Source organism: Apaloderma vittatum, unplaced genomic scaffold (genome assembly GCF_000703405.1).
Source record: "Apaloderma vittatum isolate BGI_N311 unplaced genomic scaffold, ASM70340v1 scaffold20440, whole genome shotgun sequence".
NCBI lineage: Eukaryota > Metazoa > Chordata > Aves > Trogoniformes > Trogonidae > Apaloderma > Apaloderma vittatum.
In genome coordinates, this window is record NW_009693101.1 from 1 (window position 1) to 11,379 (window position 11,379).

General features: G+C 43.9%; 1 protein-coding gene across 1 annotated transcript in view; it reads right to left on the minus strand.

Annotated features, from left to right (window-relative positions):
• Positions 1 to 1,159: 1,159 nt before the first annotated feature.
• Positions 1,160 to 11,379, minus strand: part of NUP153 (nucleoporin 153kDa) — a gene marked incomplete at both ends in the record, with an annotated part of 24,422 nt that continues 14,202 nt past the window's right edge. Inside the window, 9 exon segments of the mRNA XM_009877963.1 lie at positions 1,160 to 1,528; positions 2,870 to 3,712; positions 4,278 to 4,472; positions 6,335 to 6,949; positions 8,500 to 8,619; positions 8,908 to 8,995; positions 9,215 to 9,307; positions 9,949 to 10,086; positions 11,334 to 11,379. The exon segment at positions 11,334 to 11,379 is cut by the window's right edge and continues 2 nt beyond it. Coding sequence (XP_009876265.1) covers positions 1,160 to 1,528; positions 2,870 to 3,712; positions 4,278 to 4,472; positions 6,335 to 6,949; positions 8,500 to 8,619; positions 8,908 to 8,995; positions 9,215 to 9,307; positions 9,949 to 10,086; positions 11,334 to 11,379 — 2,507 coding nt within the window.

An 11,379-nucleotide genomic window follows, 5' to 3' on the forward strand; every position in this document is an offset into this window, starting at 1 on the left:
GTTTAGCAGAGGAATTCTCTGCACTAACATCGACAACCAGCTCATCTGTCTCAGCTGCTGCAGTTCTGCACAGCCAGCAGAGAAAGCACAACAAGACGACGGGCCTGCACAGCGGCTCTGAGGGCGCGCAGCAGGTGTGCTACGCACAACGGGGTGTTGTAGGCGGTGCCGCACAACGGTGCAGCCTTTCTGCAACCCGAAATCCCCTCTGTTGTTCCGTAACTTGGAACAGCCGGCGGGTTTTCCTTCCAACAGGAGGAAGAGCTAATACAGGCTTCTGCACTAAAAACCCCGTGAAGGTGGCTGAAACAGGGCATCGCCTACTAACGGAATGACACTGAGAGTTACCCGTTTGCGAGCAGCTTACACGGAGCTGCCGGCTGTGACTATTCAGGCCTGTTTTCTCTCTCGTTTCTGACAGGCAAAAGAATCACAAATTTAATTTCTGTGGATGAAGAGGTTAAGCAATCAGGTCAGCCTAGAGGAAATCCCTTCCTCACAGGTTCAGCCTTGTTTCCAACCTACTCTGCCAGGCCAGCGTGAACACAGATGTTATGGCAGATTTAGTCTGGTGTCGTGCTGCTAAATCCATGCAGCGCGGTAACAGATCATCAAACACAAAGAAACTTCAGAGATTCTTTTCTCTATCTTCTCTAAATTGGTAGAAAATTAACCACAATGCTTATTAAGAACCAATCCTTAGGCAGCAGCAATTGCATGCAGAGGTCCTGTGTCCATATACACTTGCGAAGGAAGGATTTTGCAAACCTTGACATTACTTACAACACTTGCAAGTTTTAAGTACGAGAGGGAAAAATCAGAAAAGCTGTAATTCCCTGACTTCTAACTGTAAGCACTGTCAGTGCAAAGAAAGAAACCATCATTCTCGTGGTGAGAAGTTCCTATACAAACTGAAGTCCAGTAAAGGCTTGTCCTTCACACAAAACAACGCTGCTGCCAGTTCATTCCTAAACTGGATTTTCCAAACTGCAAAAACCTGAGCCCCAATTTACACTGCTGAATAGAAATAATCAGTATTTTTCTCTGCTTTCGTGCATTTGACCGACTCGTTCTGCAAAGTAAAACACTCATGAAATAGTCATTTGCCCAGACTGTGATGTAACGGCAAAAATGAGACGAGCATCTATTTAAAACGTACCTGTTGAACTCGACGTGGTTGTGGCTCCAAAGGTAAAGCCTGAACTTGCTGCATTAGTACTGCTGGCACCTGAACTGAAGAGAAAAGGAGGAGCAGGAGCGCCGGTGCTGGAAGATGTCGTTGTCGCTTTGCTTTCCTGAGAGAAGCCGAACGACTGAGACGCCACAGAATCTGCAGAATTGCCAAAAACGGAGCTGCTCACAGTGTTGCTGGGTTGTCCGAACACGAAGGGAGCGGGAACCGGCTGAGGATTTGAGGAAGCGATGGCGCTGCCGAACACGCTGCTGCTGTTGGCCGAGGTGGTGGGTAGGGCTGTGCTGGAGGAATTGGAGCTCAAGAAGCTGAATGATGGCTTTGCCGCTCCTTGATCTGAAAGGAGGAACAGCACGTAAATCACCGCAGAATGCCCGACCGAGCACAGCAAGCAGACTCCTGTTTCAATCGCCGCACGCAGAGCAGCCCTGGGTGACGCCTCAGCTCCTGGCCCAGTGACTGGTGCTGACCTAAGATGCAGATCTACGGTGCTGAGTGCTGCCATCCAGTTAAAGGGAGGGCAGAACTGTGAAGAACAAGGACTCTGCTGCAGCCCAGGCTTCGCTGGTTACCAAGGCCAAGCACTGGCTGTCATTACCTGAGCCAGTATTAACCAGTGCTTCTGAACTCTTCCAACAAAAACATGTTCCAGATACTTTTAGAACAACATCAATCGCTGTAACAGTTCTACAGCTTTGCTCAGTGGAGTACTGAAAAACAGGGTGATGTGTTTTCATATGCAGCTTGTTCAGAAATACAGCCCTGTGCCTACGGCTTCAAATAAGGCAAAGGTTACCTTCCTCCAGCCTAACTCTTCCAAGCTTAAGTTCCTTATACTTAAGTACCTGCAAGACCTGCTTTTAGGCGCAACGGAGAACAACTGTCTGTTAAGGCAGCTGTTATAAAGTACTGAGTGCATTTATTACACACTGAAAATAGAGCTGCCTTTTAAAGTCAGTCATTCTTCAGCTTTCCCTAAGCTACTGGTCTAATTCTCATGATTAATTTGTGATCTCGTTTTCCATTTCTCACTGTCTTTCTTTCCAGCAGTTACATCTTCTTTTCATCCAAGCCATTTTTAAAGGATTATACCCATTCTTAAGAACCCTTGCTAAAATTTCCTTTTTGCACTAGGTGCTTCATCACATTTCCATAACTAACCCAAACTGTACCTGACGTGTAAAAGAAAAACCTCAAACAATCCAAACCCAACCTCAATCCCCACCCCCTGGACCCCCTCCACTCTCCCAAAGCCCAGGATCCTCCAAACCCTAGTTGTTCAGTAGCAATTCAACCATAAGAATACTGTGATTATAACCCTATGTATTGCTTTTAGTTTGGGTTACTTACTCACGTCCTTTTCCGTATCACTGCAGAAGTTAGAAACTAACTCTGTTCTCTGAAACACAGCTGCTAGTCACACAAACCAGATGTAACCACCAGAATTTCTTTGGTCTGAATGTAGCAGTAAAACTCACCAAAACCTTAAAAGGACCTGTTAGGTATTGCCCTACACACCAGCAACCAAAACTAAAGACAGGCTGCAGGGAGTTAATTAAGCCTTTTCTAAAGCTCTAATGCACAGATATATCAAATCCTACCGATTTTTGTCCAAGATCAGAGGTATTATTTAAGGGACACAAGCAGAGGAGGGAACACAAAAGACGCTCGGTTTACCTGTAGTACTGGTCTGTGCCCCGAATGCAAAAGACGGCTTTGCCTGCTCACTTTCCTTCTCGGCTGGTTTCACAAAACTAAAACTGAATATAGGTTTGGCTGTGCTCTCCTCTTTGGTTTGCTCAGCCGTCCCAGCTGGGAAGATCGGTTGTGCCTTTAACTCTTCGTTGTCGGCTTTCTTTCCAAATGCTAACGGAGCAGCAGAAGTGACAGAGTCCTGCTTCTCTTCTGTCCTCCCCAAAACAAACTGTGAGGCGGGCGCAGACTCCACACTGCCAAAAGAGAAGCCTCCCTTTGCTGAAAGAGTTTCATCCTTTTTCTCATCAGGCTTCTGAAAAGCAAGAGCAGGTGACGCTACCTCCTTTTCTGCCACCGTTCCAAAAGTGAAGCCACTGACGCCGGTTTTATTCTCGTTGGTAGCTATGGAAGAAGTAGAAGCCGTGCCAAAACCAAAGCCTCCCAAAACTGGTTCCTCTTTCTTTTCCTGCTGTCCCAGGCTTGCTGTCCCAAACTGAAATGTTGAAGGAGCCTGACCGCTTGTAGATGGAAGTCCAAAGGTAAAACTGTTACTTTCACCTTCTTTTTTACTGTCTTCTGATTTAGAGTCTGAGGAAGAGACTCCGAATTTGATATCCCCTGAACTGGTAGGAAACTTAAATCCCCCAGCCACAGCGTTGGAGGACGCAGATTCAGCCGCGATGCCAAACTTGAAGGTCCCTTGATCTCCAAATTTAAAATTTCCTGTGCTACCTAATGCATGAGAAGATTCGGAGGAGGACGACTGGACACCGAACGTAAATGCCGGCATTGCAGCATTTGTGGACACAGTAGTGGTACCGAAACCTGCAGAAAGAAGGAATGATGTTAAGTTTGCGCTACACGATGTAACACATGCAGGCTTTAGCTACAGGGCTAGGAGTCTAGTCCCCAACTTCCCAGAGTCAAAACTGTTAAAAAAAAAAAAAAAAAAAAAGGCAAAAAACCCACCACACGAAAAGACCCAAGCCTCTACACTTCCTCTCCCCACACCCGTTTTTGCGATGGTACTCCGTGATCCACCACCTGCCTTTGCTAAGTAGATGGCCAACTTCTGTGAAAGACCATGCTCTCAGCCCAAACTCCAGACGAACAACACGTAAGGCTCATAAAGAACAATTACGTTATTCACACTAGGTTTTCTCTAAAAAGCACAGATGTTTTTACAGAGAAAGGGTGTGGAAACATAGGCATATTACCTTACTTAACCGATATTCCTAAAGAAAAAACTGAACAACTTTCCTGTGCCTCAGAGAAAAAATAATTGTACTTTAAAAAAAACCTCAAACCAAAAAAAAACCCCAAAAGGCCCACATCTAGAGAAACAATAAATTGCAGAAGGGATACTCTTGTTTTTCTCACTAAGCGTTACCTTTGAGCTCTGCTTTGGTGCCTGGCTTTGCACTTCCACAGGCTACGCATTTTGTGGCTTCTGCTTTGTTTTCGACCAAGCAGACCTCACAGTCCCAGCTTCCTTCAGGCTTCTTGAACTTGTCTAAACCCAGAAATCCTCCGGAAGGAGTAGAAAATGCAGAAACGCTGCTACTGGTCACAGGCACTGAACTCCCTGAGAAATAAGCAAGCCAGTTAATAATCCTGGGTAGATGATAAAGCCAACAGGAACTTTTAAAGAAACTTTTAAGCGCTTACTAAATTACAGAGCTGACAAGTACAAGGGTAAAAAAGCATCACACTGCAAGTTAATTCCAGTCAAACCGTATCTGAGAATGTAAACAATGGAAACACCTCGATTCTTCTTTATAATCTATATCTGATTTTACGCACAAATGGAAACAATGACTTTTAAAGAGCAGCTGCAGTTCACACAATACAGCAACACAGCCCATACCAGACGTAATTTTAAGGCCCCGTACTAAACTAAAACTACTAGAAGAATTTCATTAGTCAAAGTCAGCACTGCTCAAGTTAACGATCACTGTCAAGTGATGCGAGACTGAGGATTTACCACAATGATTCACCACCAAATCTCGAAGACAGACATGTTCAAAACTACATTGTGTTAAGAACAAAAAAAAAAAGCAAAACACCAACAAACCCCAGAGGAACTCAAAGCTTCCTTCTGATTTTTCTTCTCTGTAAAGGCAGAGATGTCACTTGCTGCTACAGCCCAACAGAAAACTTCAGCTCCATACGTGAGAGGACTGAAGTGGAAATCCAGAAGGCAGACCAAAAAAAATAGTAATCACATAATTGTCATGTTCACCTACAGCTTTAAACAGCTGCGGGCAGCACCGACAGAGGCACAATATAAGGTCTCACATTCAAACCAGTGAAGGCAGGAATGGGTCTCCTCTTCCACAGCACACCCAGGGAATTTTCTATCCTCAATGTAAAATAACTGCAATTCTCTGCACCAGGATGGTCATGACAAACCTCGCATTTCCCAAACTCCCCTCTGAACGGCTGGAGTCTCAGGGAGAAGTGCCAGCTGAGCAGCCTGAGGCTGAAGGTCCATGAGAACAAGCTCCTTCTGAAACGCATTATCTTATCTGAAGAAATTCCACTCCTATCGCATGGGATGATTACAAAAGCATAATCCAGTCCACCTTAGATCCTCGCCTCCAAGATGTATTTGCAAATGTGTTTTTTGACATAACAGTATACTAAATGATGTCAAGAGCCAAGGGAAGTTAACACTAAAATCACAGAATCATTAAGGTTGGAAAAGACCTCTAAGATCAAGTCCAGCCGTCAACTCAACATCACCATGGCCGCTAAACCACGTTCCAAAGTGCCAGATCTACGTGTTTTTTGAACATCTCCAGGGACGGTGAATCCAGCACTGCCCTGGGCAGCCTGTTCCTGTGCTTCATTACTCTTCCATTAAATAAATTTTACCTAATATCCAACCTAAACCTCCCCTGGTGCAACTTGAGCCCATTTGCTCTCATCCTATCGCTTGTTACTCGGGAGAAGAGACTGACGCCCACCTCACCACAACCTCCTGCCAGGGAGCTGTAGAGAGCGAGGTCTCCTCCTCCGCCTCCTATTCTAATCAACCATGTCCTGTAAATACTGTTTCTACTTTTGTTTTGAAAGACAGAAAAAAACCAGTAAGGTTTAACTCCTGCAGAGTTCACATTGTTCCCCAACGAAAACAAGGAAAATGGGTTTAGGTTAATTAAGGCACTCAGTTGAGCCATCACCAGCTGCAAAACGAAACGGTCTCTATTCACTTCCGTTCAGCTCTGCCCTAACACAATTCACAAGCAGCTCAGTTCACATGACAGGCTGAAATCTGGGCTGAGGCCTCCAAAGTGCCTGTAACCATTCCTGCAGGCAGGCACTAATCCGGCCTGGCTGGCACACAGCCACGCCACTGAAAATACTTTATACTCTTTTTTTTATGCAGCATATTTCCTCTGTAAAGAGGCTGGGATTGAAACAGCAGGGAAGAGAAGTACACACCTGGTTTCTCAGACTGACAAGATACACATTTGCTGTCTTCTGCCTTATTTGACACACTGCACACCGCACAGTCCCAAGAGCCTTTGGGCTTCTTAAATTTGTCGCCGAACCCCAGAGTGACCGTCGTGTCAGTGCTGCCAGAGGAGGATGTCGCCGTCACCGAGCTGTCTGTGACCGTCGGCAATGCCAGAGCAGGTAGCACTCCCGTCCCGGGCTTTGGTGTCTCGCACGCTATGCATTTCGTCGCTTCGGGTTTGTTCTGCACCAGACAGGTATCGCAATCCCAGGTGTTGGGTGCTGGTTTAAATTTGTCTTCAAAGCCCAACATGCCTGCAGCAGGGACTGCTCCCTTCGAGGTGACGCACGGACTCGAGCTGATCGTCTGCTTCGTACTCTCAGCCGTTGACACTTTAGCGCCTTCGCAAGTCACGCATTTGCCGTCCGCTGTTTTGTTTTGCGGGCACGGGTCGTACGCGTCGGGCTGCCAAAACGAGGACGCTTGTTTCGAGGTGTCTTTAACTGCAGAAAAACTACTTATTGCAGGCCTTGTGTAGACCACTGTGCTTGTAACGGGCTGCGCAGATGTGGAGGAGTGGGTTTTCACAGACGTAAAGCCTAGGGGGACAAAATGAACAGGAAGTAGTCTTACTCCCCAAGCAGCACCCTCACGACACGTAAGTTAACTACAACGCTAGATGGCACAGATTTAAGCCAAGTGCCAGTGGTCACAGCGATACATTCAGACTAACCACAAGAGGAAGTCCCTGGAAACCCTATCTAAAGGGATGAAATTTCATATGCTATGCTGCGTCACAACGGAGCGTTTATTTAAAGCTTGATTTAACTCCTCATTTCCAAGACAGTTTTAAATACAAATCATCACTGACAGACACACGCGTAAACAAACAGCCCGTCATGGGCTAGAAATAATCCAATTTCATTTTAAGACGCTGTGCCCAATCGAATCGCATTTCTACGGCTATTTCTGCCGTAGCAGATGACTCACACTTACTCTGTGGCTGTACTGAAGCTGGAGCAGCAATCCACACGGTACTTCCCCACAGATACTGAGTATTAAGTAATAAAAATGAAGACAATGGAGCAATTGTTACCTATAACCTTTGTTCAAAAAGCAACGGGCAAAGGCCAGCTCCGTATTTAAAGGTGCCGTTTTCAACAGCAAACAAGAACCACCAATGCGGAAACATGCTACAGCAGTGCATCTTACGTAGCACTACAAATTACTTGTAAAACTGAAGTAGAGAGGGTTTTTTTATTATTATGTTGTTCTTTTGGGGTTGGGGAGTCTTGGAACAGCGTGGATTTAGAACCTGCTTCTCTCAAACCGACAAAGAAATTTAACATCACTTCACTCATAGGTCTTTCCTTAAAAAAAATGCACAGTGTGTTTTCTCTCACTTATCTCCTTCCAATACATAAAGGTGCTGTCTTCTTAAGGCGTATATAGATTTGCCACTTGATTAAAAAACCCATCCTGATGCAACTGAAGGCTGATGGGGAAAAAAGCAAATTCAACAGTCTTTTTTTCTTAAAACAAAAACACATAATCTGGACACACACACTTCATTAAACAGTTGAAAACAATTGCAAATACTTAAAAACTAGATTTTTTTTAAAATGACACAGCCCATTTCTACTTAAGATTTACATTTGAATCCATAGTTACTGTTATCATTGAAGGCAGAAAGATTCGCAGCTTTTAAAACACTTTAGGAATAAAACTGTCCTTACTATTCTCAAATTCCAGAGACGGTGAAGGTGGGAGAGGAACATTTGTAAAGCATTTTACACACATATCCTTCTCAATTCCATAAATTGTATTGTGGAACACTGATTATTGGACTAATTCTGTTTATCCCTTACTCACATCCTAATACAGAGAGGAGAAGCGAAGCTTCTGGTCTGAAGTCGCCGTTTTCCTTTCAGCAATAAAACCCACTTTGAACAGAGGGAGAGATGGCCCCTAATGGAGACAGTGTTTGCTGCAATGCTCTCCTGCGCCTGTATCTGTAGCTCATCTTGGCTTTAACCATGACAAGTAGCTTTTGCTGTTGTTACGGGGGGGCAGAGAGGGGGTCCCTAAAATCAATGTGGTTATATGCTATTTTCTGCAGCATGTTTTTAACAGGAGCTCTTTATCTCACCAGGGCTTTTTAGAATGTCTAACACACTTCCTTCCTTCAAGATCTTCGCAGGTTTGGAGGGGCCATCGTATTCTGCTTCTTTTTCTTTCTTACTGCTCGTGCTGTTTACAGTGGTGGTGTCTTTAAATACAAAACAGAAAATTACCTTTCACAAAGAAATCCCCTCGAAATACAATCACGTTCACTAGAAACAAGAATTTCTAAGTTTCATACTCTCTATATAAGAATCTTCAAAATTCTACCTTGTTTACAACAGTTCGTAATTACAATTTGGTTAAAAGCACATCTGTCACCAAAAACACACTTTGCCTGGAACTGCTAATACGCTCAGAAAGGAGAGATCTACTGGCTAATGTACAAAAAAATAAAATCAACACTTCAGGTCTGAAATGCCAAAATTTCTGTTACCTCGAGTAAGCAAGGATGTCACTGGTGTATCGCTGGAGCCAGAAAGCTCTGCTGATTTTACAACAGGGACGCTAAATGTAAACCCAATCTGCTACAAAAAAAGAGAGATTTTTTTTCAGATTCTGAAACTAAAGAAACATAAATCAAGTTTCACACACAAATAATCACCTGAAATCCAGTCTTTTGGACATACACACTACATACCTATGCATTTCTTTTCCCCTCTATCAGAGACAATCCTGCTTTATCGTTCTGCAATATTCTACTACGGTCTGGAGAAAAGATTGAGCTTATTTATTTTACTTACAGACAATGAAGGCAGCACTTCTGCCTCAGTAGATTTCACAATTGGAGATGAAAACCTGAACACAGGGCTGCCAACATTACTTGTTGGTGGTACCTGTAATTTTCAAAAGAATTAATGTTTGTATCTCTAAGAAAAACACCCTGCTGAAACAACAGCAGCTGTCTGAGATGGGAACACCTAACAGATGTTCTGCAGCGAAGTTGGGAAATCTGATGTTTATTTGTAACCCACAGGGAAGAGTCATAACAAAAGAAAACTAAGCTTACAAGTGAACATATAGCACAGTACCAACAAAACCAAATCCCATAAACCAAGAGACAAAACTGAGATGCTACTTACATCTAAATATATTAAATATATAGTGGAAAAGCAGGCCAGGCAGCTTAAGAACTTTAAAGTAGCTCAGCTCAGTTGGAGTCAGAGCTTCAGCAAATACCTCACCACGTGTTGAGGGTTTCGCCATCACGAAGACCAGTCACCACGTGGTTGCTCTGACCCCCAGAGCGTGCCACACAACCTCAGTTTATATTCTGGTTCCGATGTGGAAGCCAAATCAAAAACTCTACGCCCTCCCCGCCCCCACCTCCAAATCAGAAACCAACCCTGATTTATTCAACAGGATATATAAACTTCTGTTGCTTAATTTCATGAGCACCATGGAAAACGTTAACACGCAACAAAGCAGATGTATATCCATCGTAAAAACGCATTCACACTACGAAACAGAGATTTACCTTGTTCATCACCGGTGTTGAAGCGGTGCTGGGTGACGAGGAGACACTGCTACTGGCAAGAAAACTGAAGCTGAACGAAGGCAGCGTTGCAGTACTGATGGGTAGAGGTACTTTCGGTAGTGCTGGTTCCTCCACTTCCTAGGTGTAAATTTTAGTTGTTGCAAATGTTAATTTTTCTCTTTCTTTAAAAAAGCTGCAAGTTTCAAATTTTTGCTTTCTTTTAAAAAGCTGTCAATTTTAGTTCTTCTCTTTTACAAGCCATGCTACTTTCCCACCCTGACCCACCCTTAGTTTCTTGAAGTGGCACATAACAGAGGTCTGTACATTAAGACAAAGCAAGTTTTCCAAAGGAATCCTAACCTCCCCACCAAAGTCTGCCACATCTTTTTAATTTATGGCAGGCCTCTCTCCAAGCGATTCAGTATTTTTACTGAACATAACGTACTAAGTCAGCTCAAAATTTGCACAGTAGTATCATCATCTACCCAAAAGCGACTAAGCAGAGATTTAAGCTGCTGCTGCTACAGAAACTGAAGGAATCCTAGAGCTTACACCTGTCACCGTTTCGACTCTATCAGTCTATCAGACCGCAGTGTTCAGACCACCTGCCTTACAGAAACATTCTCCAACGCCCTCCGAGCGCCCATCCCTGGAGGGATTTCAAAGCCGTGCAGATGTGGTGCTCAGGGTCACGGGTTAGCGCTGGGCCTGGCACTGCTGGGCTGACGGTTGCACTTGATGATCTTAAAGGCCTTGTCCAAGCTAAACAATCTATGATTTACTATTTCTTCGTTTTGTATCAGCTAGAAGACCAATTAATTTTTTTGCGTTTAAGATCCAGCAGAGGCAGCTTACATAACATCCAATCAAATAATCTTTGGGATAGTCACGACCACAGTTTTATTAAATGGACTTTTCCCATTGAAATAAGAAAAAAGCCTCTCACAATGAGTTTCATTAGGAGCCAAAAATCATGAATGATCATTAGCAGACATGCAGAACACTGTCTTCTGCTTCAGACTCTTGGCCTGTATCTCTCCACACGACTTAAATGCGAAACAACAAATTACAGATTTGTTTACTTGGCGCTTGTTTCTAACATCATTCCTTTATAAAAACTCCAGAAATCTCCACCAAAGTTCGTTCTTTCAACTAATGAGAAACTTCCAAGTGCAAAGCATCTCCATGATACTATGACTAAAGATTTCAAAAACATAAACCCAAATTTGAGGCACTTCACTAGATAAAATTAATTGAAGCCTGCCCTGAAACCCCCAGCAAAACCCCCAACAAACTGGAAGCGGCATTATTATAAACTACTGTGAGGCCTTACTATAAACTGCTACAAGGCCTCAGTGAGAGCAATCACCCTAAGAGTTCCTTACCTGCTGCTCTTGCCCAGGTTTTGACACATAGTGTAGCCCTCCTTCC